This window comes from Desmodus rotundus, chromosome 12 (genome assembly GCF_022682495.2).
Source record: "Desmodus rotundus isolate HL8 chromosome 12, HLdesRot8A.1, whole genome shotgun sequence".
Taxonomy (NCBI): domain Eukaryota; kingdom Metazoa; phylum Chordata; class Mammalia; order Chiroptera; family Phyllostomidae; genus Desmodus; species Desmodus rotundus.
In genome coordinates this window covers 2,391,147-2,417,295 of record NC_071398.1, presented here as the reverse complement: position 1 = coordinate 2,417,295, position 26,149 = coordinate 2,391,147, and the positions used below count along the sequence as shown (strand labels likewise).

The following is a 26,149-nucleotide window of genomic DNA, read 5'->3' as shown; positions in this document are numbered from 1 at the left end:
CTGTGCTCGCGCCCCGACCAGAGCATCCTAGTGGCTCCGGCCCGGACAGAAGCCACGCGTGGGGAGTCACAGCAGAGCAAACGCCGGAGCTTCTGGTCTCCTCCCCGCCGCTGAGCCACTGACGTGCACTCCTGGGCACTTTCCCCGCAGTCGCGTCCTGTAGCTGCCCCGTCAATATCTCACAGAAACAAGGCGCAAGGGGCAGCGGCGGGAAAGGCTTTAAACTAGTGTCTCCAGCAGGCCGTGGTCTCAGAGCCCGCGGTGCTGCCGCACGGGGAGGCGGTGCCCGTGATGAGAAGCTGAATCTGGGATCGGACCCCCTCCTGACGGCCACTTGCCTGCCTGTGTGTCTCCCACCCAGACCTCGCTGCCACAATGCACACCCAGCGGACGCAGATGAGGCTGCTTTTCTAGTTAGGATGCAAACGGCGAGTGTCTCGCTGGAGCACATTTCGTCTCATCGAGACTCAGTGACCCGGAAAGAAAAGGAGACGAAGCCAAACGGGGCCGAGCTCACCGACCGTGTCTGCTTTGCTGCAGGGTGATGCTGAACCAAACGCATGTCAGTGCTTTGTAGGAGGGAGGGCACGCGCTCAGTCTGAATTCCCTCCGGGGCTCCCCCCATGACGCACCGGCTCCTGCGGGTGACAGGCGTGCCCTTGCCGACACGGGTGCGGGCAACCCCCGTGCGGAGCCACACCCCACCACAAGGCGGTAGTCAGGGGTGTGTGACAGGGACGCTGGTGAGTGACAACAATGCAGCTGCGCCCCCTCCGCCCATGCAGCTCAGGACCTGGGGGCCAGGGCTGTGCACCAGCCTTGTGTGAAGACCAAGATGCAGGGTGGCCCTGGGCAACCTCTGCAGAAAGCCCCAGGGTCCAGTGGGCCTAGGGCCCCGGAGGTCAGGGCCACGGCTCCCTCTCTGCAGTGTGACAGAGGTCTCAATGCCTTCTATAAAATGCATCTAAATGATCAGGGTGGACCGGATCCAAGCCAGCCTTCCTTTCCCAAATCTAAGAAAAAAATAAATTAAAAAAACACATGGAGAAGAGCGCTCCCACTCAAAAGATCAGCCCTGCCCTTTACTTCCCCTCTTCCCCACTGGCCCCCCAACTTTCAAGGGGCAGCCTGCACTGGCTGGGTGCTCAGTGATGAACAAGAGACCGGCTCCCTGCCCCGCCCCACTGTTTCCTCCCAGTGTGGGGCCGGCTTTTACTTTCGCAAAGACGGCCTTACTGAGGTGCCTTTCCCAGACCAAGCAACGCACCCATTTCGAGCACGCAATTCAATGGCTTCTCGTATGTTCGCACAGTTGTATGACCCTCCCCGCCACCAACTTTGGAACTTGGCTCATTTCCCTAAGAGGTGGGGCGGGGATTTAAGGAGCTAATCACAGCTGTGAGAAGGCTCCCCGCAAAGGGCCGTGTGCGTGGAGAGCTGGAGAGAGGAGAGCTGGGCAGAGGGCGTGCAGCCAGGAGGAGGCAGAGGAAATGGGGGCAAAGCCTTTGGGGCTGAATCTGAGGGACTGGGGAAAGAATTTTGGATTTTTATTTTAGAACAATTAATTGCTTCTCTTTAAAAAGAAAAGAGAGAGTTTTAAGTCTCCCTGCTCTCCCCTCACCACTCCCACCCCCACGCTCGGATTTTCATGTCAAAAATATATCTCCTGCTGGCAGCAGGGGAGAGGAGTGGTGGGAGGCAGGGAGGAAGCAGGAAGGCTTGTGAGGGGCCCATCGCAGAAGCCCAGCTACTGGGGGCCGAGCCGGCATCAGGGTGTGGCTGTGGAAATGGGAGCTGAGAGCTGACTTGGGATTGGTTAGGACCTGGATCGAAAGGCCTTGGTCACTGATTGATGGTGGGAGGGATGAAAAATCCCCAATGCGACGTGGGAGAACTGGAAGAACAGTGGGGTTTTAGGAGTTGGGAGAGAGATCGTTCCAAGTTCAATTCCTGGGTGTACTGACAATGAAGCCTCTAGACTGAGCAGTCAAGTCGGTGGCTGAACATGAGTCCGATGTCAGAGGGGGGACCTGGACTGAAGACACAGACAAAGGGGTTATTGGGTAGTGGGTCACTGACCACTGAGGTCCTGCGGGCAGGTGAGACCACCCAGGGAAAGCCAGCAGAGTAGAGGAGAGGGCCGAGCCAGGGGGATGCCAACATCTTCAGGGTGGGTGGAGTGGGTTAGCTGGTAAAAGATGCTGAGAAAGGGCCTCCAGGGAGCATGGGGCCCGGAAACCAGGGCAGCTGGGGCTTCGAGGCAGGAGAGGTACTTGTTTAAACACTGCTGAGGCACAAGGCTACAAATGTGTCCTTGGACTCGGTGACATGAAAATTATCAGTGCCCTTAGTAACAGTCATTTCAGTGACAGACAGGGACAAGGAAAATGGAACCTGAGCGGGCGTGAGGAACTGGGCTGTGAATGGAGGAGAAAGACGGGGTGGGTGGAGAGGGGCCGTGGGGGTGAGGGAGGAAGGCGGAGATGGGAGGGAGCTGAGCAAGTGTTAATGCTGCCTGGACGGGTTCAGAGAAGAGCGGAAAAGAGAGGCGATGGAGGCTGGGGATGGTGCCTGAGAGGATGGGAGCCGGGAGGCCCCAGCGCAGCAGCAGGGGCTGGCCCAGCTGCAGGGGAAGCCTGCTTCTGCCCTGGGGAGCCGGAAGCAAACCTGGGTTTCAGCTCTAGCCAGGGAGGCGCCATGCCCACTGGAGGTGGCACATGCCCCCAAAAAGCCTCCGTGGGCATCGCTGGCTCTTCACCATGCACCACGTGTGGGAGGAGAGGCCTCCTCTCCCGCCCTCAACACGTACACGCAAAGGCTTGTTAAACAGGTATTTGAGGCAGGAACGGCCCGGAAGGAGACCCCGGGAAGGTGTTTTAACCGAATGGTGGCCGCCCTGCTCCTGTCGGGGCCTCGGGGCGCTGGGCCAGAAGCAGCAGGGCTGGGGCTGGTCACCCTCGCACCGAGCAGCAGGGAGGGCCGATGGTCCTGGCACACCCGCGGGGACCTCTTCCTGCTGACTCGGCCCGTTCTGGTTGTTCGCCTCCCTGCTCCGCGGAAGGTGAAAAATCACTTGTATTATTCATTTGCGTAAAAGCTTCCAGCTTCCGAATGTGACTATAAAGCTATTTTTACAAACTTGGAGTTCTCAGCTTTCTGCTGTCAAACGAGTGGCATAATTCATCGGCGGTTCTCACAAGCACCGAGCTGACCGGGTTTTTTTTTTTTGCCTTTCATTTTCCAGGAGAGAGAAACATGTGCGGGTTTAGTGGATTTCTCTAACGCTCACCGCACAGTCCTTTGTAACATAAAATTACCAAAACGGCCCCGGGCCCCTTTTCCCCTTTCAGACAGCCAGACAATTACCTCTCCCTTTGGGGAAACGCCCATTCATAGGAAATATTTCCTAGCCACCCTCTTTCCTGTCTGTCAGCAAGCGTTTATCCAGCTCCTGCTGCATGGTTGGGGGGAGATGCCCAATTTATTGGGCCGCTATGGGGGCGGGGCCTCAGAAGGTTTGTGCTGCGGGCATCGGCCTCATGGAACGGTGGGCACAGCAGTGCAGTCTGCGTTCCGTCCGTGCCTGGGCGGAATGATGTGGTGGTCTTGGGCACGCCGACACAGAGACCAGTGGGAGGAGGAGGGGGTGGGAGGACGCAGGGACAGAGTAGGAGAGGACCCCACCTGTGCCTGTCTGAAGAGCGTGGGCATGGCCGGGACTGACTCAGAAGGGCAGGCGGTAGGCTTGTGGACAAGATGGACGAGGTGTTTACAGTCAGTCTGGCAACGGCTGGAAGGGAACAGGGAAGTAGGCCTGGGGCCTGACCCTGGACGGGCAGGTCAGAGCACGTGCAAGGTGAGTGTTAATCAACCTGGACCACCAGGAAGAAACTGGCGACGGTGAGCTCCTAAGTCGGGGTAAAATTAACTGAGGAGTCAAGGAGTTATGAATCCGAAAAAAGGGAAGACCTTTAACGGGGGTCAACAAGAAACAACAAGTAGAACCAGAAAAATATCTTAAGATGAAATGATGTTTCTGTTGCCGAGGGCAGATTCATGATTTCAAGAGCTGGAGAATCACTGCCCTATATTTTTGTTTTTTTCAGGATAAGAAAATGGCAGAAAAAATTGCATTCAAAATAGTTCACTTCTGCTTGGACTCACCCTGGTCCTTTTCAGCGCAGAGTCCCGTGTGAAGCTGGCCAGAGGGCAGGCTCGATTGAACTGCGAAACTAGGTCAGGAGCTGTGCTTTCCTAACCTGAGGTCTCCCCATCAAAACACATTGACTCCAACAAGCCAGGACTGTGTGCTGACCCTGAGACCCCCGCACTCCCGAGTCTCAGGAAACAAACACCTCCCCAAAGGCCCCTAACCCCCAGTACCCGCTCATCTTCACAGGTGGGCTCCACAGGTACCGAGCCCGAATCGCCACTTCCACCTGCCACAGTAGTTCAATGAGAGCACCCGACGGGAGGCCCCGTGTCCCGGCTCGCCCACGCTTCTCTACCACGTCCAGGGACCTGGATGGCGGGTGGTGGGTGGTGCTGAGTTCCTGCTTTCTCACGTTACTGTGGGCTCCCAGAGAGTCCACACACGCATGCCAGGTCTTCGTGCTTCTTGGGCTCCTTGCCTGCTTTCAGCAAGGTGGCGCTGGGACCTTCCTTTTCTGCCCCATGGGTGCGTCCCAGGTGACCTTCTCACAAGGGAGGAGGAGGATTTAGCCAGGGGGTTTTTTTGGGGGGTGGTCCTGACTTCCCCATGATGTTCAATGTGGCTCTGATTTTTCTGGAACATACTGTGTTCTTGTTATCAGAAGGTTCGGTTCTTATTTAGGGACAATGTTGTCACACCTTTGCCTTTTTCCGGCCTCAGCCGCAGCCTTCCCTACTGGCGAATGCCAGGCTTCTCCAGGTCGGTCAGCCTCGCCCACCCCGTCTGCTCGTGTCCATTGGATTCTCAGTCGTCAGTCCTGGCAGAGGCCCTTCCACAGCCACAGGACAACAGGTCACCTTTGCCACTCTGTGCCCCTCCCGTCTGTTTTTCTCCATGGCGTTCTGACAGCCATCACCCCGTGTTCCCTCCCCCGACCGGACCCGAAGCTCCACCAGGGGAGGAAGTTTGTCTTTGTTTCCCGTCTCAGCGCCCGGTGTGCGACAAGCTCTCGGCGCCCAGCGGTGGGCCGACCGCCCGGCTTCCCGAGTCAGCACTGTGGAGCTCGGCTGGGTGTGTGCTGCCCTTGGCAGTTTCCGATTTATGAGCCTTTTTCCTCAGCTCCTTTTCCTTCCTCACTGTCTGACTGTGTCTTCGCTTCTTCTTTCATCGATTCCTTTCCCCTCTCACTTCTCCCAGAGCATTCATTGTGGAGGATGTTCTATTGTGTAAAGGAAATTGATGTTCAGACCGGGAATTCTGTGGGTGCCCAGACACGGCGTGGGCGGGCCTCTGAACCTCTTCCCGAGCTGAACTCTGTTGCTGTCTCCGGGCTGTTTCCAGTGGGTCCCTCCTTCTCAGGCGGTAAGTAAGAGCCCGAGTGCACCCTGCGTGGAGGGAGGACCTGACCCTGTAAGGCACGGTCCCTGGACACAGGATGTGCCCCTAAGTGGAGTCAGCTTAGGTCTTGTGGTATGAAAACAAAATCACAGGGGACAGAAGGGCAGCTATCACACCCCCTCACCGCTGCCAGGAAGCCCCTCACAGGCAGCAAGCTGCGGGTTGGGACCAGCTCTCCAACCACCTGCTGTTGGGGATAAGGAGCTCTGGGGGCCACGGCCTTAGCTCCTCATCTGCCTCCCTCCCTCCCAGGTGAAAGACCAAAATGCCCATTCCCAACAGCTGTCCCCTTCCTCGGGGAGCACAGCTGTGACAGTCACATGGTTTGTTCACTACACGAGGTGCCCAAGCTAGGCTGGCTCTCCCGGCCGCATGTTCTGGTGCGGGGTTGTCTCCACGCAGAGAAACAGCTGCCTGTGCAGAAAGGTGCCAGCCCTTGTTCCCGCAGGCTGAGCGCGCCCAGAAAGGGTGCGCAGTTCTAAGCCACACGGAGGCCCTGTGGGCTGGCTGGTAACATTACAGGAGAACAATGCGGGGCGTGGCCTGTGCGGTGTGGGAGGAGCCCTCGCCCTGGAAGGATATTTTCTGCCCTTTCCCTAGATCCTGACTCAAGTGCACACCTGAGTCCCTCCAGGTGCGTCAGGTTTTTCGTAATCTGTCCACTGACCTTGTCCTCAGCCGCCCATCCTCTGGGAGGCCAGTAGTGGGGCCCCAGGCACATCCCAATGAGTCCCAGCCACCCTCTGCCCTCCCAGCCCCTGGGCCCAGGCCAAGGACTGCTGCCGGCGGTGTTTGGCTCGATCTTCCCCTCGTTTCTGGTTCATGTTTCCTGTCCCGAGACAGAGGAGTGTGACGATCCGGCTGTGGAGGACGAGGCTGCTGGGCCTCTCCTCGCTGTGTACGTGGTCCCCATCCCGAGCCATGGTCTGCACCTCTGTGGGCCCCTCCAGGGTCACGTGCCATCTCTCCAACACCATGTGCTCACGGAGGGCTCAGGGCGCCTCCGAGCTGCAGAGGTAGTTTGTCCCGGTGTTCCGTGTCATTTGCTGTCCCCAGGCACTGCAAGCTGATCGATCACATTCAAGGCGACATCCGGGTGACCCCACACTCTGACTTGTTAAAACTGAAACAGGACTTTTTCAGACTTACTAACATGGGAAGGGATCTGGAAAATACCGTGTTTGTACAAACAATGCTCTGGAAATGCAGTGGAATTTGAGGTGCAGTCAGGAGTCCCCAACAGACGTCGCTCGTAGGAAGAACTTACACAGACACTGGCTGCTGTGACGGGCGAGCTTTAAGTCGGGTGTCACTGTGGTCACGCCTGGGGACCCGAGCTCGCGGTCTCCGCCCGTCTCTGGGACGGCTGGGGACGCGTTCTGGCTCTGCAGGGCAAAGGGGCGTCTGCAACCCACGAGTTCTGCGCTCTAATTCTTACCGTCTTCCGCTTTTCGGTTAGGGAAACGGGCACTGGTTTCTGTGGAGGTGAACGCCAGCATTTACGGACGCCAGCGTATCTTTCCCAACAGTGAAGTTCGAATTCCACCGAAACCCGAAGTCGGTAGTGTGTCGCACCCTGATGCCTCCAGGAGCACGGGGGAGCTTCGGAGTCCTGCACACGCACGGCTGAGGCCGGAAGCTGAAGCGCGCGGAGGAAAAACACATTCGCGGGTGACGTTCAGTCTCAACTGAGGCAGCGGCAGACTCCCGGCAACGCTGCTCGGCTAATCAGACTTTATTTTTTTTAAGATTTTATTTATTCATTTTTAGAGAGAGGGGAAGGGAAGGAGAAAGGGAGAGAAGCACCAATGTGTGGTTGCCTCTCATGCGCCCCCTACTGGAGACCTGGCCCACAACCCAGGCATGTGCCCTGACTGGGAATAGAACCAGTGACCTTTTGATGCACAGGCTGCCACTCAATCCACTGAGCCACACCAGCCAGGGCTAATCAGACTTTTTAAAAAAATTCTTAAAAACACAACACAGTTTACTTTGCTCCAGCCTTCAGTGAACATTAAATCATTCATGTGTTTTTTGTTTTTACTTCCAGTTCCCCAGCTAGGACATGTCACTCAGTCCTCAGTTCCCCCTCCATGAGTTTCATAGTTTTCTTTTCATGCTCGTTTTATCAACCAGATTCATCGTTCTCTTCTTACAGCTTCATCACTCTCTCAGTGTACCAAGCTAGGTAATTCTCTTCTTCGTCTACCACTCTCGTTAGGATGTTCCACGAGGGCATGCTTGGCCTTGTCCTCCGCAGCTTTGCCAGCCAGCAGGCGCGTGGCCTCCGCGGTGGGGGCACAGCGGCGCGCCTCAGAGCTACGGTGTGTGCGGCCCGACCCCGACTTTTCCGTGTGCTCACGAACACTGTTGTCTGATGTCGATTGGATTGTCACTGACGCCACCTGTCCTTTATTTCTTAGATCCCGTCGAGACCCTCCAGGAGGCTGCATTGTTCTGTGTGGCAAGTGTGACCTCCCAGGGGACGCTCTCTAATAAGACCAGGGAGAAGAAAACCCTCTAACTCGTGGGCTGCACTGGAACACTCAGAAAACAAGTTCATAAGATATAACTGTTTACTCTACTTTCTACTTTTATTAAAGCTTTCTTAGGGAAATTTGGTAGCAAATTATGCGTAACGGTAGGTACCACGGATTCTCGTCCAGTCCATCTCCACGTCAACCGAACGAAAATACTCGGGAGTAACAAACTCAGCGCTGTGAGGACACAGAATGTGTCCAGGGGCAGTCGTTCATTCGGAACTAAATTTAGTGACGTTTATTTTGGTTTCACTAATACAAACGGGGTTAACCACTCCTACGTCTGAACAGCCTCACACACATCCTGCTCCTAGCGAGAACGCCCAGAAAATGAATGAGCAGGTTTCTGGTGTCTGTCCTGCAGGGATTACAAACACTTGATCGATTTATCGCTGGGTTTAGTCCCGCCCCTGCGGTTAGCACAGACACAAAGCCACGGTCACGTTCACAAGATAAGAGTTCTACAGTTCTGTAAACTAAACTTTCACCAGTGATGCAGTTTCCGAGAATCAAAGTGTCCGCTGGCTGGCTCTGCTTTCACGATGCACTTGCGTACCTTCTAGCGTGACGGCGCCGCCGGCACAGGTCACCGTCCCTCTGAAGTCTCTGCTCTCCAGGGGCACGGCCACTCGGCACACCCGCTTTCACAGCAGCGAGTGGGGAATTCAGTCCAAAGGCAGCGATTCATTTTGATGAGCTATTTGATCGTAAAACATGCAGTGGGGACCTTTCAAGTCGCAAGCACTTCAGAGCAAAGACTACAGCTGCAGCTGGCATGACCACGAGCACGTCTGTCCCGGAACACAAGCTTTTCTCACCAGAGATGGGCCCAGGCAGGCGGCAGGCCCAACGGCTTTGGCAGAGGCGGGCAACCGCCTCCCCGGCAGGACCGACATGGCGATGAGGCTTCCATGCAGACCGCATGCACCCCGGGAAGGCAGGCCTCCGCCGAGCCCCACCGCTTCCTCGCTAGCTGACCAGACATGGGTCGTCGCCGCTTGGCCTGACCTCCCCCTGTAGCAGCAGGTTCATCACGACCTTCATCAGGTAGCTGCAGGTGCCCCTCTGGCCCAGCGGGGGTGTGTTGTAGAAGGAGGTCATGTCGCCCTGCAAGGGAAAGCGGGAAGCGAGGCGCTTGGTGTCGTGGTCAGTGAGGAGCTGACCTGCGGAATCAGCATCAGCTGGGGGATCGGCCCACAGAGAGGGTTCCGCGTGGGGAAAGGAGCTCCAGGGGCCCGGCTCTCCCTCTCCCAAGGCAGCTTCTCAGCACGTAAGCAGCAGACGCACGCCCGGGGCCCTCCTGTTTACAGGTGCTGCTCATTCCTTAGGGACCCTCTTTGTGGTGGACATGACCGCTGCACCGCGATCCCAGCCCAGGGGGGCCTGGTGCGCACACTCCCTCCCGGGGGGATTTACGGCCTCCCGGGGTCCAGGCCCCTGCCCGGAAAACACACTTCAGCTGCTGTCTCCAGAAAGGAGCCTCATCTTGTCCTCGACGTCACTTTAGCCAGAACTTCACGGTCGAACCGACTCGCAAAGAGGTAACATTGACCCCTCAGGGACATCAGACCCGACCCCCCCACCGGGGGACTCTATTCTGCACCCCGTTAGTCTGTTGTATGAGTTAAGTGGTGAGACGTCGGAGACATTTTGAAGAACTGAGACGGAGAGAATAACCCTACAGGAAGCCATTGCTCTACTTACTCGGGCGCCCACTTCCTTCAGTCGACCCTCATCGCTTTGGAACTCCCGAAATGCTTCCTGCACCAGCCTGTCCAGGTCGACTCTGTCTTGAAACTCCAGCTCCGGGTTCCTCTCCAGGACGACGGACACAACCATGAGCAGCTGCAAGAGACGGACAAGGGACGCCCATGAAGTGGCCGTGGACTGACCCTCTTTCCTCGGACTTGCCCGACACCGGGCTCAGGGCCGCCCGCGGATGGAGACTTCCGAGTCAGGCCTGTTGGTGGCGTCAGCGCTGGGGACGGCACCTTTGTCGTCATTGCGCACACCTGCGGCTACCGGAGTACGGCCCAGCAATGACGTAAAACCAGTCACTTAGGAAAATAACTCTCTCTGTCCTGTCTACGACCCTCCACTGTGGGCGCCAGAGCTTGTGCTCACCCTGGACGTTACTCGTCGTTGGCAAGACGCCAACACCAGTGTCCAGCGGGGCTGGGGCCGCCTGAGAGGGGGCGGGAGGACAGGGCCGAGAAGGCAGGCAAGCTCGTGAGGACTCTGATGTAGGCTCACGATCGAGCAGCTCACAGCCCAGCACCCCAACGTGCGTCTGGCTCTGTGCCGGCACTGCCCGGGGGACGGCTCTGTCTCTAAGCGTGCACTTGGCTCTGACCTCCGTGTGACGAGAGTGCGCTCTGGTCCGGGCCTGGGTGGGAGGCATCGCGCGGCTGTTTGGCTCTCCCAAACGTCCACCCGGAGTGGGACGCTATTCTGGATGACGAACTGCGCCGTGCACAGGCCGTGTCTGAGCGTGCAATGCTTGGCAGAGACTCTCTGACCATGACCATGGCTCCTACTTTGTACCTGGGGTGTGAACAAGACCCCACAACCCCCAGTGCGAGGACCTTCCTGTCTTTATTGCAAAGCCCCAAATCAAACCTAAAAAGAACCACACGAAACATGCAAAACCCAGGGACCACAGCGTGGGAGACCCTGGAGGAGGGCGTGAACCAGGAGAGGGCGAAGTTCCCCTCCGGTCTAAAGTCAAGTTTCTTCCGCTCAGGCAGGGCTCTCTTCCGGTCAACAGGAAGCCCATCTACGGGCACAGGTGGTCCTGGAGGTGGGGCCCCAGGCAGCGAAAGGCTGACAGGGCAAACAGGCACTGGGCCTTCCCACGACCCCACCTTCCCCTGACCCCAGCCTCTCCACAGCAATCACGCATTATTTCTGTCACAGAGAGAGCTGCACAGAAAACAGACAGAGGCGGCGACTGGCTGTCTTTCGCGGTGGCGTGGACACGCTCGCTGCGCAAGGGTGAGTGTGCACGGAGAGAGATGGCCAGCCACTGTCCGCCCTATAGGGTTCCAGGTGTCCGACTCCTTCGCAGGCCCTGACTGGGGTGGAGTGAGCAGTGCCACCATCCTCAGGGCCCCACAGCCGGGGCTCCAGGTCAGGAAACTGGCCTCCTGGCCGGTTTCCCCTGCACGAGTCTTCGGGGGCCTGTGCTGCGGTACGCACCTCCACGACGATCTGCCGGTACTGCGGCTGGTCGATGTTCCCCAGCATGTCCTCCACGAGCAGCGAGAAGTTCATCTCGTACATGGTCATGTCCGACAGGGTGGGCTGCTGCGGGAAGGAACAGCTCAGCGTCAGCGTGCAGCTCCTGGCACTCTGGTCCCCACCGCACAGAGGGACTTCACGGCTAATCAACAATGCTTTCCGCTTCTGCACAGCCCTGGGGGCACGCGTGGCTCTGGGGCTGGGTTTCGTGTGCTCAGTGGACTGTTAGGGGAAACCGAACCTCCTGGTTTTAGTGGCTATCTTCACCACATTACCGTTTTTGGGGGGAAGGACTATATTAGAAAATCCCTTCGATACACAAAAGGACCGTCAAAGACAGACGACAGATGAGCACGTACAGTCTCTAGAGTGAACGCGAGGAGCCCAGTTTGCTGCCAGACACCCGCGTGTGAGCCCCTGGCCGGTGCCCGTGTGCCATCTCTGTGGCAGGTCCTTTCCGAGCCGGGCACATGGGTACGCGAGGGTGGCAGCGGGCACGGGAAGGCCGACTGCGAGCTGGCAGAACTAAACGCCTCCGCCCTGCCCTTTGCGTTCCGTTTACAACATCAGTGCTGCAGAGCCTTCCGCTCGCCTCGCACCCCGCAGACAGCAGAGCAGAGAGCACACTCCAATCCGAGCCTCAGCCCGGGTGTGGGGGCAGGGAGGCGAGGGGTGTGTGCGGGGAGGCGAGGGGGGGGGGTGGGGGGGTGGAGGCGCTGGAACTGCCAGCCAGCGGAGGCCCCGGGGATGACAAGTCGCACTCCTGTGCTTGCCCCTCAGGGAGGGTCTATTGGAGCCTCTGGACGAGACCGACTTCCAGCCCAGCGGGGACCGGAGGGATGTGCTGTCCCCATCACAGGAGAGTACAGTCACTGTGCCTGCTATAATAAGGCTTCACCCCTACATGTGGTCCCCCCACTGCACTCTGCACCGTCCAACACGGTGTTAATGTTCCCTTTTCCACGAGCACTTAAAGGAGGGTGTCCGGTACCTGTGGGGAGGAGATACTGGAAACTAAGTCTAACCAGTCGGGCCGGAAGTACTTCTTTCCAATCTGAGTGAGTTCTGTTTTTCAACTGTAGTCCGCTCTACAAGAAGCCTGGCTTCACCAAAGGGACATTTTGCCTGAAAGCTGTACTAATCGACGTTACTTCCGTATCGCCACACTGCCGCGCGTCAGGGAGGCTCCCTGAGAAAACGTGCCCTGCAGTGCAGAGGGGGGGCTGCCCCGCTCCCGGGCCCCCCACGGCCCCTGCCCTGACGCGAGCACGCCGGGCAGTACCTGCGGCAGGTGCTTCCCGGCCACGACGAGGCCGTTGGGCGTGCGCTCCAGGATCTGCCACACGCGGTCGTAGAACCCCGCGGGCGTTCTGTTCAAAGACCCGTCGATCTGGCGCCTGTTCAGCCAGCACCTGCAAACCGAAGGAGCAGCCTCAGCAAGGAGCAGCCTCAGCGAGAGACACAGCTAGTCCTGGCGGAAAGCAAGGCTCTCCCTGGGGGTTAGCTGTTCCAGTGCGGCGGGCCGTGAACACCGGGCCCCTCGATGGTGCGCCTTCCGGCGTGTGCCACGGAGACCACGCAACACTTCACAGAGAAAGCAGGGCTTGCAGGGAAGGAGAGAGTCCCTAGGTTTTAAAAAATTTAACAGGCAAAATGTTCTTCACTAGTAAGTCACAAGGTTAAAAATCTCTCCACGTGATTAAATGACTTGAATACCCAAAGCAGCTTCCCTGAAAAAGACAGGAGCAGCTTAAATGATTATATCAAAGCCTTTTCTGTTATAAAAAAATTCTTCAATTCCATGCAATCCACAGCATTTGTTTTGCTCTTACTCCAATTTCCGCACAAGGCAAGTCTACGGAAGGGGTGGGCCCCGAGGAGCCTCGCCATCTCCCTGGGGAGACAGAGGGACAGGCAAGGACATACTGGGCACAGACCCAAACCAACCCCAAGGCCAGAACGGTGGGAGGAAGTGGGGAGCACCGCAGAGACTCGGAATGGGGCCGCCCGAAGTGGCCTAATACTCCATGCTCTGCACAGAACAGTAAAAACTAAGAAGCGTCAACAAACTACACCTGGGAAGTGTATGAAATTCAAGTGGACACCAAACCACACCTGAAGACAGGTGTTTGAATTAAAACCTCTGTGCACACTCCCCATCCGCTACTCTGTATTTCCCATTGTTGCCTTGTTTCAGGTATGTACCGAGGATGAGGTTCCCGTAAATCTAGAGGGTCCCTCATTACCTTCCATTCTGCTGAGGCTGGAGAATATCCAACAGAAGCTGCTTGACCTCACTGGGCGACAGCTGATACAAGTCCGCGGCCGGCTGGTCCCCGCCGCGGATCCGCAACTCATACTCCATGGCGTGGATGATCCACCTGCAACAGAACGGGACGCAGGGCTCGGCCACCCTGGACGCGGGGCTCAGCCACCCTGGATGCGGGCAGGGGCCGCTGGAACTTCGCGAACCCACTGATGCAACTCCTGAGGTCGGGGTTAAGTGACACGCTCAGCCTCTTCCACACGACGCCTGCCCTTGCACACGTGGGTGGGCTTCAAACAGGAGAGGGCTTTAGAGCCCAACGACACGGCACCCACTGGGCAGGACGCCACCCTGTACAGAGACACTGACATACTGCTGTTTTCTCCACGTGAGACACGGGCAGAAGCCACAGAGGATAAAAGTGGCTCATTTCAGGAAAAGGGCTGACACGTGCAGCCACACAAATGTTCCTCTTCCAGGGAGGACGAGCATTTCCCTATTTCCTTTACTCTGCGGGCTTTCTCTGCGATGCAGGGGACATCGCAGAAGTGCCCACCATTGAAACAGAGGGACACGGTCATCACTTAGCGAGTACATTACAGAACGCACTTTAACCAACAGATTTCAGAAGAATCTTCCTTACATATAGGTATTTAAATGCTGTTCATGTACTGTTCTTAAGGAGTTTACTCTTTAAAAGGTACTCAAATGCCGTTAATGAAATACTTTTTATTACAGAAAGAGTTTTACTATAATTATTTCGGCAAGTGTTCATGGAGCGCTGTTTGTGTGCCTGGCGTGTCCCAAGGTGGCATAGTTTTATGCCTGGAAATGCTTAAAACATTTAATTATTTTATGTGTGAGTAATTTTATTTTTTTAATCTGAGAAGCTTTTAAAAAAAACGTATTTTATGTATTTGAGAGGGGAAGGGAGGGAGACAGAGAGGGAGAGAAACATCGATGTGAGAGAGAAACGTCAATCAGTTGCCTCTTGCACGCCCCCAGCGGGGGACCAAACCCGAATCCCAGGTATGCACCCTGGCAGGGAATCGAACCAGTAACCTTTCGGTTTGCAGGAGGATGCCCAACCCCCTCAGGGCTAATCTGAGAAGCTTTTAATCAGTGTCTGTACAGGTTCACCCTGTTTCGTTCATGTACTATGTGTGTGTTGGGGAGAGAACTCAGGTGAGCTCACTTTGCAAACCCAGAAACCCAGGCAGGACGACCAAGCCTCAGGGGACCAGACCCCACACACCATCCAGGACGCCGGGGACCTCGTTTCCCACAGGGCTCCCTGTGCCTTGTCCCTCAGGCCTTCGGTGAACACTCGACAGCAGACAGAGAGGGTGCAGCTGAGCATCTGAGAAGAGTGGGCTTCCGTTCACCCCGGTCTCCCAACGGGGGCCATGGAGCGCAGCCGGCCGGGAGACACGCCAGTCACAGTGGCTCAGTCTCTACACCCAAATGTATTCCTGTGCTGCCCTCGGTGCACTTCTCTGAGAAACCACCCTCGAGGCTGCTGCAGGTGTGGAGATGGAAACACGGGTGGGAACAATCGAAGGGGGAAAGTCCTTCTTCCTGCCGAGGCTGGATTTCAGAGCTGCCGCAAGGCATCCTCACGGGATGACCACGGCCACGGGCCTCGGGCCACAGGGCAATGCGTCCCTGCTCTGTGGCCGTCCCCGACCCGCTGCCCTGGGGCGGAGCGGTACTCTGCTCTGTCTCCTGCCACCTCCCCTGCCCTTTGTTCTGGAAGTCAGGGAGGTACCCGTCGGTCAGCAAGGTGCAGACCGCAGTAAAACATGGGCCTTAGAGACGCCTGAGGGGTACGCAGGGGCAGACCACCGTTTGAACAGCAGCACCTAATCCATACTTAATCGCTGCTGGTTGGTAAGAACAATAGAGATGGCGAAGCGTTCACGAACAACAGAATAAATGTTTGTGACGTGTGCGGCAAACCGGTGGCGGAACTGAGTCTGACGACCGGCACTTCTCCAGGCAGCTGAAAAGGAGAACGAGACTGCACCTGCATTGGTGCCGAAGACGGGAACTGCTTTACGTGGCTGTCCTCATTATCATCAACGACCCGTGGTCCACACATCACACCAGCGTAAGAGCCACGAGGATTTAGTGACTTTGGATCCTGTGACGGTGAAGGTGCCTATGAAATTAGCAGTCTTGCCACATTTCAGGTGAAACTGCTCCGCGGACCTCTCTTTGAATAAAAAAATTCTACTTTTAATTTTACAGGTTAGACAGAGTTCTCTTCTGTTGATTATGTCCTGTCTTTAGTTAACATTACGGGTTTACGTGGGTGGCCTTTTACTATCGTAGAAAGAACATCCAACTAAAAAGTCTGAAGACCTGCCTTTCGGTCTCCTCCAAGAGCCAAGGGCATGAGGAGGGAGCGGCGCTGGGTGCGGTCCCCAGAGAAAAGCGACTTCACGGGCGTCCCGGCTGATGCCACGTGTGGGCCTGGCTCGGGGTCCTGATGTTTTTTTAAAGTAGGTTTGGGGACAACTACAGAAGTTGGAATTAGAATTGGGTACCAGGTGATATTAGAAACCGTTGCTGACGCTGCGGAGTGTGACTACGGGATTGTGACTGTCGAGAAAAAGGCCTTTTTTAGCGACCCGCACTCACCTCACCACAACACGAGGGATGGGGGAGAGCGAGGGACCTAATACGGAAAAGACGGGGCGAGCGCGGCAGATGCGCGTCCCCGATAACTGCTACTCCGCTGAAGTGGTGGTCGTGTGGGGTTTGCCAGCTCATCCATCACTGAACACTTGACAGCTTCACAAGGAAAGGCAAAAGCAAGACTTGAACATGGCTCTGTGCTTTCCCGACGCGGCCCCACGGGCGAGCCGTTCTCGGGTGGGGGAATCGCTATCACTGTGCCGCTCACTTCACGGAGTTTCTCTGAGGAACAAGGAAGACGGCGCGGCACGCCAAGAGGTCTTGGGAATCACAGAGTCACAAAAACGCAGTCAACCTCCTTTCCATCGCCTCTTCTGACTCAGGTGGAAAGCAGGTGATTCAACTTCTTAACTCACGTCTTGGAGTGACTCAAATGCGTGCCGCTCCACTTGACTTTAGGAGCTACCCTCTTCTAAAATAACGACTTTATTTAAAAAATTCTTTTTGAAGTCTTGCAAACATTTGAGTTATTACAACCAAACACAGTCTATCACACTCACCTTTTCACACCTCACACCGCAAACGAAGCGAGCTGGAGAGCTAGAAACTCCGCCGCCCCCCCCCCCCCCCCCCCCCCCCCCGCCCCGGCCTCTTCCTTGAGTTCCCAGAACCTCGGCAGTTTGGTGAGCCAACTGCAGAAAAAATGCTCCAGCCACTGAAGCAAGGAGGTGGGTGTTTCTCGTTCATCTGCGCACAAATGAGCGTAACTTATCTGTTAGGTTACTGCAATACATTCACTCACTTAAAGATACCGATCAAACTAATCTTTTCAGTGTGGAATTCTTCAAAAGGCTGAAATACAAACAGCACAACAGCCTTGGACAGAAGCTCCCACTGTACAGCAGTAGGAGACGTGATGTAAATTGGGGGCTAACAGGAAATCAAAGCCTTTTAATCGATTTTAAAACTACTAATACAGAAGGGCATCCACGCCTTTCTCTGCATGGGGCAGTCTCACTTCTTCCCCTCCTTCCCGCCGCAGCCACCCAACCTCAGCTGACGACTCCGTGTAAAAGCACCGAATGCAAAGCAGGGAGAGAACGCAGCGCATGTGCAAGGCCAAAACCATTAGATCGCTATCCTGGGCCGGTCCTGTCTGTCTGAAGAACCGGGGACGTGCTCAGCGCACCCACAGGCAAGTGAGAAAGTGGCAGATCCCCAGGACGGCCCGATCCCCCTTCCTAAGAGTGGAGGTCTGGCTGGAGGACAGCGAGCCGCTCACTCGTGCGGCCAGGAAGGCCTGCAGAGCCGGGCTCACGCCTGCGCAGTCCTGGGAGCAGCCTCCTGCTCCAGAAACACTCCCTGGTGGTGAGTGGGGCTGCACACGGTCAGCGGTTTCCTTCCATCGGGCCCTGAATGAGGGGGGACGATGATGTACACGGAAACCTGACATCACGGGCGAACCAGAAGGGCCAACCTTTTTGGAAAAAACCAATTGCCACAGAGAGCGCACTGATCCACAGCAAGAAAGAGCTCTTTAATCATTCTTCTGAAGCTACTTCAAGATGCTAAGTAGTACCGGCCAATTTTGGACGAGCGAATGGATGATGGTGTGGGCATCTTGCCACGCCCTGCGATAGGCGACAGGCAGGCTGCAGAGGGGACTTCATCCTGACCCAGAGGGACAGAGAGGGTGACAGTTTATAAGGCACACCAAGCCGCCTGTTTGGCCACTGGAGCCGGGGACTCACCCACTCCATCGGATCCGACCCCAGCGGAACAGAGCAGAAGAGCGACACCATCTGCCCCCCTCCCCTCACATCCAGGGTCGAAAGCGAAGGCCCTGCAGGGGAAGCAAACCAGCCAACAAGCCAGAGTCCGGTCTGGCACCTGGGGCCCCACGGCCCTGTATAGGCCCGGCCGTGTGAACACGGGTACACCTGCAGGCACCGGGGACAGGCCGTGCCTAGGCCGTGCCTGGGCCGTCCCTGTACAGCAATGTCCTCAAGGCCGCAGCACCAGTCAGCAGACAGCGCGACAGTGAGTCAGACCTCATTGGGCGGAGCGCCGCCCCCTGAGCAGGCTGACTTCGCTCGAGGGACGTCTGATGGCCGTGAGGCTGAGCAGCCGCACCGGCAGCACTAACCCGGGGAGAGAGAGAAACCGGGTGGTGCTGGCTCAGAGACTGAGGCAGCAGGGGCCCGAGTACGCTGAAAACCCCAGAACCTGAGAGGCGGGGAGGCTGGACAAATGGATGAAGGTGTGCATGGTGCAGGGGAATTCTGCGTGAGAGGGGCCGTGACCCAGACAGACGCCCTCATTTCCTGGTCCACCCAGCCCTGTGCATCTTGGCATTTCAGGGGCAATGTGGTGTTAAAAGCTGACCGAACTATTCATGTCCTTAATCATCATCAACATTTAAAAAAAGAAACAATAGTAAAAAGTCAGATATAAACGAGCCTGAAAGCTTTACCATATTTTTGGACTATAAAACACACCGGACCATAAGACGCACCTAGGTTTTAGAGGAGGAAAATGGGAAAAACCCCGCTCCACCAATGCCCTGAGCCAGCGAGCCAGATAAGCTACATTTGGACTATAAGATGCACCCCCACTTCCTCCCAAATTTGGGGGTTGCATCTTATATTCCGAAAAATATGGTAATTAACTTATAAGGAAGTTGAGAAAAAAAAGAACATGAGGTGTGTCCGGAAAAGTGCAGCCGCTGCTAATGTGAGAAGGGCTCGTGCACATCGACGTGACCTGGCAGCCAAGGACAGTGGGCTGGAACGCGCACGCGTGAACAACGACGACTTCACTGTACCAGTCAGTGGGGGCGGCAGACGCCACTGAGTGAGCCCGTGTACTGTGTGGCCTTTGCATTCAAAACAACTGAGCCAGCACAGCAATGAATCTGCATCAGATTTTGCATTAAGCTTGAACATTTCTCCGTGGAAACGATTTGGATGATCAGAAGGCTGCAGCTATGGGCTGCTGGTGATTGGCAGCTTCACCACGACAACGCGCCCACTCACACATCACGTCTCATGCAGTTTTTTTTGCAAACATCAAATCACCCAGGTGACTCAGCCTGCCACGGCCTCGCAGGAGCGGTGCCCTGGCCCACACGGGACACGCGCACAGCTCTCTCGAGGCACACGCAGCGCCCGCCACTCACCCCACGCGTATTTTGAGCATGCCGCTGAACAGCTCGGGGTTATTGGAGATGATCCAGCCGATGTGGATGACCAGCTCCTGCTGAATGACCGCCTCCCTCTCGTCGTGGGTGTTACACTTGTAGTAGATGATGTTCTTGATCACTCTTGGTGACAGTGGGTTCGAGATCACCTCTTCTTCGTGCCCAAAGGCACCCAGAGTCACCTGGAAGTGGCAGAATTTTATTATAAAAACCTCCTACTTGCTACAAGATAAAAGAAAAAAAATTCAGGGCTCAGGATGACTGGCAGGCGGAAATTACTCTACGTGAGCTAGGGAATTAGGTGGAATGGCTGCTCCTGCTTTTTATTAAAATAACTTTCAAAGAGTGGTTCCCACCAGACTTCACGACGGCTGCTAGGCCGGTCTGAAGTCCAAGGGCAAGTGAGGCACCTGGTTCAGGAGTGGGGCGAGTGGCTGGAAGCAGGGAAGGAGCATAAACACCTATTGAGATAAAGTGGTTCTGAGCGACTGCAGCTCAGAAGATCCCCGAGGAGCCAGAACGCACCCAACAGTTGGCCTTCGCCGCCCAGCCCACAGGACTTAACGTCGGAGAGCGCGAGTCTCTTGCTGCTTCCGTAGCTCCTCACACGGAGCTTTTTGCCCTTTGATGACACTGCAGCCTTTTCAAGGTTAAGGATGAGGGCACCCAGCTCTGGCGTGGCCCCGCCTGTCCTGACCGAGTGCGAGGAGCCTCGTAAATTCTAATGTAGGTGCCGATGGGAGTCCACCAGGGTCCCCGCCAGGTGGGAGACAAGAAAACATGGGGGAATGCCAACAACAGCTCAAAGCTGAAGGTGCTGCTGAGGCTGGCACAGGGGACCTCTGGTCCCTGCTGTGTCCTTGCTGGTGTGCCCCTGAAGGCTCTGCAGGCCTCCCCGGCCTCTGCCTTTGGTGCTCCGTGCTTGGTGGTTAGAGAGGCAGGAAGAAAGCAGAGCACGGGGCTCTTGTGTTTGCAGGGATGAGGAAGGGGGAAGAGGGAGCCTGTGGCCCCAATTTTGTGATGGATGAAGGCTGGACTGCTGCTTCATTAAGTACATTGTGAGTGGTACCAGCCAGTCAGCGAGGTCGTTTATTCAGAGGCCGGAAGGCGCACTGGGCCTCCAGAGGGGACGACTAAACCCCATTTCATCTCAGGGAGCTCAAGGTGACCGGGAGGTGCTTCGTAGAAACAAGATTTCCATTCTCAGAAAGGAGCAAAATCAAACTTGGGATGCTCCACTCTCGTTTCTCTAGTGTAAAGGGTTAGATGCAGCCAGTGAATGGACTCCATGTCCCTGAGGCAGAGCTGTCAGCCGCCCGGGCTCAGGCAGCTCTGAACAGGACTGCTCCCCTGGGACTCGTGCTGCTCCAAAGGGAGCGGGCCCGCCACAGCCTCAGCACGGGCTCCGAGGCTTCCAGGGAGTGGGCGCAGGGTCTCAGACCCCAGGCTGCAGGCCGCCTCTAGACACTGTGCGGAGTGGACACGGACCTCTCTAAGCTAGCCTTTCCCCACGTGTCAGGTACTGGCAACCTCAAAGATCTCCAAAACCTTCTCGTAGGCTCCCAGGCAGGGAGATTAAACTGTGCTTTAAGACGCAGTACAAGGGAAACCCCAGGGAAAGCTGCTTCCCAAAGCCTGTCACTTTCTTTGAGAAGGGGCTCCGCCCCAGGCTACCCTCCAGGCCCCGACTGGAGGGGAGGGCGTGGTGAGGCAGGCCCTGGCTAGGCTACTGCCTGGACAAATGGGGATGGACACCCTGCCTTCAGTGATGTGGGGGAAGCAGAAAAAATAACGTGAAGTGTGATTTAGCTTCTTTCCAGGAGTTCTCTTACTACTACAATCACTTTCTCATTGGTATTAAATGTTCACAACAAAATAAATGACTGACTGTAACATTTCAAAGCTGGCGGAGAGGCCTGGAATACGAGCAATGGTTGCTCTCAGGAAAGAGAGTTAAAGTCCTTCATAGCAGTGAAGCACACGTTTCCGAAGAAGAGAAAGCAGGCAAACGGGTTTTCATTCTGACCGCAGGACGTTTCAGCCAGGTAACCGGTGCAGAGAGAAAACAAACGCGAAGCGAGCGGCTGTGACCCACGACACAGCAGCGCATGCACCAGCTCAGGCCCGGCCACACTCACTGGGCACCCACTCGGCCGGGTGCCGAGGCGCCCTGGGACCGTGCTGGGCAGGACCTGGGCCCTGTCCTCCCGGGGCTCGCTGCCTACCACCGCCTGGAAGACAGGCCTCCCATGAGCTGGGATCCAGGGCAGCTTTGAGATGGGCCCCTGGCCTGTCCTGAGAACCCAGAGAGGGACTGCTAACCAGAGGGACTCTGTGGGGAGCATCTGACAAGGCTGGCCCGGGGGCAAGGGGACAGGCGGACCAGGGGGCTACGGATCCAGGGAAGAAGAACCTCCCAGGAAGGAGAAGGAGAAAGAGCCCTCGGGTGTTCACCAGCCTCTGCCCGCCTGCCCCACCCCTGGTGGGTGCTCAGTCGGCATCTTCACGGGCCTCGTGTCAATGCAGGGGCCGAAATCACAGCTCGAGGTGCAGCAGGGAAAAGGAAGGATGGTGGCTGCATCTCTGGGGAGAGGTTCTGCTCGGGGAAGAGACCTCTTGTAGACGCACCTGAGCCACTGTTGACGGGGTCACGAGAGATGGGGGACACCAGGCTCATGGGGTTTAAAGGCAAGGGCCCTGCCAGAGGCCTTTGGGGGTGTGACTGAGCGCGGGACTGGGGGGACTTACCTGCTTGCCCTGCACTAACACATTAGTGATGGACGGGGCCAGGCTGTCCACCACTTTACTTAAAAGACTTGCCGCGTGGCGCACAACTGACCTGCGGGCAAGAAGAGAGCAGGCCAGAGGTTCACAACCCTAACAGAGGAGGGACAGGGGCCCTGGGGGGGGCACTTACTATGCACAACGAGGTCCTCACCTAACAGTGTTCTCGGGGGACTCTGAGCCCAAGACATTGGCCCTTACAGCCGACGTTCCTGGACCGCAGGACGGCCCCCAGGAGCAGAAAGGGGTCCCTCACCCCCACCTTTGCCACAGCCCACAGTGTCAGCTGTGCCACCATCGAGGTGACAGAAAGTCAGGGAGCTGAACTATCCCTCTGGGGGGGGTGGGGGAACACGGGGAACCCAGAGTGTTCTGATTTGCATTACAAAGTCCATTGTCAAACCCTAAACCCGTCATGGTGTCCTCTGTTCCTATAACTACTCCACACCCTGCTTCTGTGCATCCAAAACCGAACCCCTGGGGTGCGGGGCTTGGTACTGAACTCTAGGAAGTGATACAATGCGATACAGCCATATTTTTCCAGGACAAAGGCAGGATGCTGGGGAAGGAACTCGCGCTGCTAATTTTACTTCTTTGGAAGAGTCTTAGACTACAGGGGAGCTGATCTTTTTTAAGCACAGCACATGCAAAACCTGGGCCTTCCCTCCCCTCCCAAGTGAAAACCCATGTGGAACATTTAGATGAAAAAATGAAGTTAAGATGTGAGTTTAACACTGTTTTCTCATATTTCAGGGTATTTCTGAGAGCTGACCTACAAAAAGCGTTCCTATACCTCAGTCTCAACACAGATGGAGCAGTGAGAATTAGGCCATTTAACTGACGGAGTTAGTGAAACAGGCACTTCCTACTTTTAGAAAAGCTTTCCACCGCACACCGTAAGTGGCTCCGCTCAACCCTCGGATGCAGACCAGCCCCCGCATTTCCAGCAGCTGCAGCACCCACACGCTGTGTGCATGTTACCTGCTTTCCATGGACCAGTACGGTAGTAATATGCGGGGCTATGGAGGAAGAGAATTTCTGGGTAAACGCAGCCCCGTAGCGAACCGCCAGCCTGGGGGTGTCAGCGTGAAGCCATAGAAGGGAAAATACAATAAATGAAACTTCCAGGAGTTCGTCCCTTCAAACGCAATCGCCGGCGTGGCCAATGCTTGCTGGTTAGTGGTTTATGTAAAACGCAAATGTAGTGCATCGAGCAAACAGACACAGGTTTGCTTAGCTGAGGAGAAGATTAGGGACCGCACTTGACCCGCCCGGGCTGTGCAGCCACACCTGCCAGCTTGCCCTCTCACCGTGCCGAGCGTTCACGGTGAGCGTGTGCGATGCAGCCACGGGACTGCCGCGTTGCCGCTTCCGGGGGGAATGTACAGTTACTACAATCACCGAGCTGGAACACGGCTAACACACTGTCTCACCGACACTCCTATTTTAGAGATCAGAAACACGAGGCTCGCTTGGGTTAAGGGAGTTTCTTACATTTCTTCAGGCTTTTTCAAAATTAGAAAGTAATGGGTCATCTAGAAATACATACACGCTGACTCTCAAAATGTTAGATTCTGCTAGTAAGACTGCTAGAATCGCTGCAACATGCAGAGAGCCGTGCAATCAGCTTGCTGCCCCACTGAGAATCCCAGCGACGCTATTTCAACTTACCTACTCTTTGCTTCAACCCCTGGGATGAGACTACCTCTGCAGAACATGTTAGTGTTTTTTCACGGAGCAACCCAGGGGCTTGCTCACTCTTAGCGTGGCGAGAACTGCCTTGTACATCTTTGCACTCACGACTAACTCAGCCCCGGTCTCTGTGCGTGGCTGTCCCTGCCGGCAAAGCACACTCCCCACACACGGCAGACCCAGAAGCCCCTTCCTGGGTCCGGGGGGCGGGGGACGGGGGGCGGGCGGGGTGGGGGGAGGACGGGAGGTCATCAGCATGTCATCATTAGCAGGGGCTCTTCCTACAGCGGCCTTTACTCCCAGACAGTTTTTTAAAATACCTTGGGAGTTGACCAGTAAAAACGAGGATGAACAGCCACCGTTACGATGGGTCCATTACCTTTAGGCTGCTGAAAATGACAACACAAAAGTAACACACGGTGACAAGGACACTCATACAAACCAGAGCTTCTTGCTGCCGGCTTTTCTGTAGACTCTCTCGATGTGGTCGGAGACGGTTCCTAGACATCGGGTAAGAGAGTCCTTGTTGAAAAGAGCTTCCCGTTAAATGCATGATGTTTATTCTCCTTAAAGACTCAGCCTTGCTTGACTTCTCACTCTGTCCCACCAGAGACGGCACACCCACGCCCACTCATGTTCTGAGCTGCCGGACGTAATGTAAACGTGTGACCCAAACATGTAGTATTTGTGCACCTGCCCTCCTTACTATTCAGTTTGAGTACACGATTTTAGTGAGTATTCCTAGAAATTTATCGTTTTCTTAATAGGCAATCTAAGTTGTTAACAAGTAACAATAAGATATTTTAATTTCTGCAGAAAACAGAAACAGAATAGAGCCAGTTGACCAAATGCTACAGATTCTGAGCAGACTTGATTCTGCCTTTATTTGTTCGCACAGCGGCACCGCGGAGCTGCCGTGCGCCTGGGCGCTCCAGCACGGCCCGCCCTTGCGGGGCCAGCCCGACGCTGGTGTGCCGTAAGTGACCGCGTCACAGGACAGGGCGCCGAAGAGGAGGCAGGGTGCAGCACGGGGTTTTCATTTCACCCTGAACTTACTCTGGCAGCTTTGTAACAGTTCGGGTAAAACTGTACTCAGATTCTACCCGTGCTTGGGGCTTCCCACGTATCGTAAGGCTTTGCAGACTTAAAACATTTACACAGTTTCCAATACCTAAGTGAAAGGTGAGTATTACTCCCAAGTTTACAAAAATGGCTTAAAAAATTATTTCCCCCGCATTTTCACGACAAGCTATTTTACATGAATATTGTTTTATTTTAAAGCACTGCTGAAATAAACGCAATGAAACCCAGGTTCCCAATGAAGTGTTTGCTTTTTGTGAAATCCTATTGTTTTAAAGTGTAAACTTCAAAGAATGTCCTCAGTATAACTAGGGTTCTGCTTATAGTTTCAAGACTAATTAGAAATGAGCGGTTCTGTTTGAAATTTGCTTCAAGCTCTGCCTTTAAGGAGTTAAGGAAACTAAGATTATTCAATTTGCACTATAATACTGAAGAAGGCTACCTCTTAGCTACCAGGATGTAAACCCTGAGTAGGCCTTGTGGGAGTAAGTCATCACGTTTGGCTCACGGCCAAAGCTACACACCTTAGCAGCCACGCTGACGTTTAAAAGACTGACTCAGTTTCCAGTGCTAACCAAATCGACACGCCCCTCTGGACAGGACACTTTCAGATGAGCCAAAACACTTTGGGTGGCCGGGCGGTAACACTTGAAGTCACCCCACGCTGTTCTGTATCAGAGAAGCCAAGGGCGGGCCCGATGGGGGTGCAGTGACCCTTTCAAGCCTTGACTCAGCACACACGCGTGGGTTTCGGGGTAACCGCACTTTACCACGGATGCAGAGCGGATGCGGGTGTGATGAGAAGGGGCTTGTGTCTGCCAACCGTCTACAGCCCTACCACATGCCAGACCCCACCCCCGGGCTGCTGCAGCCCACGAGGCAGCTCGTCTCTGGAGCTGCGACCACTCCCTGCTTCCCGAGCACACGCAGAGAACAGGAAACCAGGAACGGAGGCGGACTGCAAAGAGCTACGGAGCCACGAGCGGGTGAGCGTCCCAGGCAGAGTCCAGGCTCCAACCCCCCGCCCCAGACAACCAGAGAAAGGCCCGAGCATCACCAAGCCAGGCGGGAGTCTGCGTGTCACGTGGCCCATTCCACTCGGCCGCTTTCACAGAGGACTTGAAGCAGAAGAAAGTAACTAGTAACGTCTGGTGTAT

At 55.7% G+C, this 26,149-nt stretch overlaps 1 protein-coding gene across 4 annotated transcripts in view; it reads right to left on the bottom strand.

Moving 5' to 3' along the window:
* Positions 1–4,404: 4,404 nt before the first annotated feature.
* Positions 4,405–26,149, bottom strand: part of PHKB (phosphorylase kinase regulatory subunit beta) — a 96,702-nt gene continuing 74,957 nt past the window's right edge. For 2 of the 4 annotated variants that reach the window (XM_053914598.2, XM_045188423.3), the window contains 8 exons: positions 24,355–24,412; positions 22,185–22,275; positions 19,416–19,618; positions 13,578–13,712; positions 12,614–12,743; positions 11,290–11,397; positions 9,796–9,936; positions 4,409–9,198 (listed from right to left, as the gene is read on the bottom strand). In XM_053914598.2, the coding sequence (XP_053770573.1) occupies positions 9,061–9,198; positions 9,796–9,936; positions 11,290–11,397; positions 12,614–12,743; positions 13,578–13,712; positions 19,416–19,618; positions 22,185–22,275; positions 24,355–24,412 (1,004 nt within the window). In that variant the 3' untranslated portion in view covers positions 4,409–9,060. Of the gene's footprint in view, positions 9,199–9,795; positions 9,937–11,289; positions 11,398–12,613; positions 12,744–13,577; positions 13,713–19,415; positions 19,619–22,184; positions 22,276–23,201; positions 23,293–24,354; positions 24,413–26,149 lie in introns of all 4 variants that reach the window. The other 2 variants (XM_053914599.2, XM_024551458.4) reach the window with 2 other exon arrangements.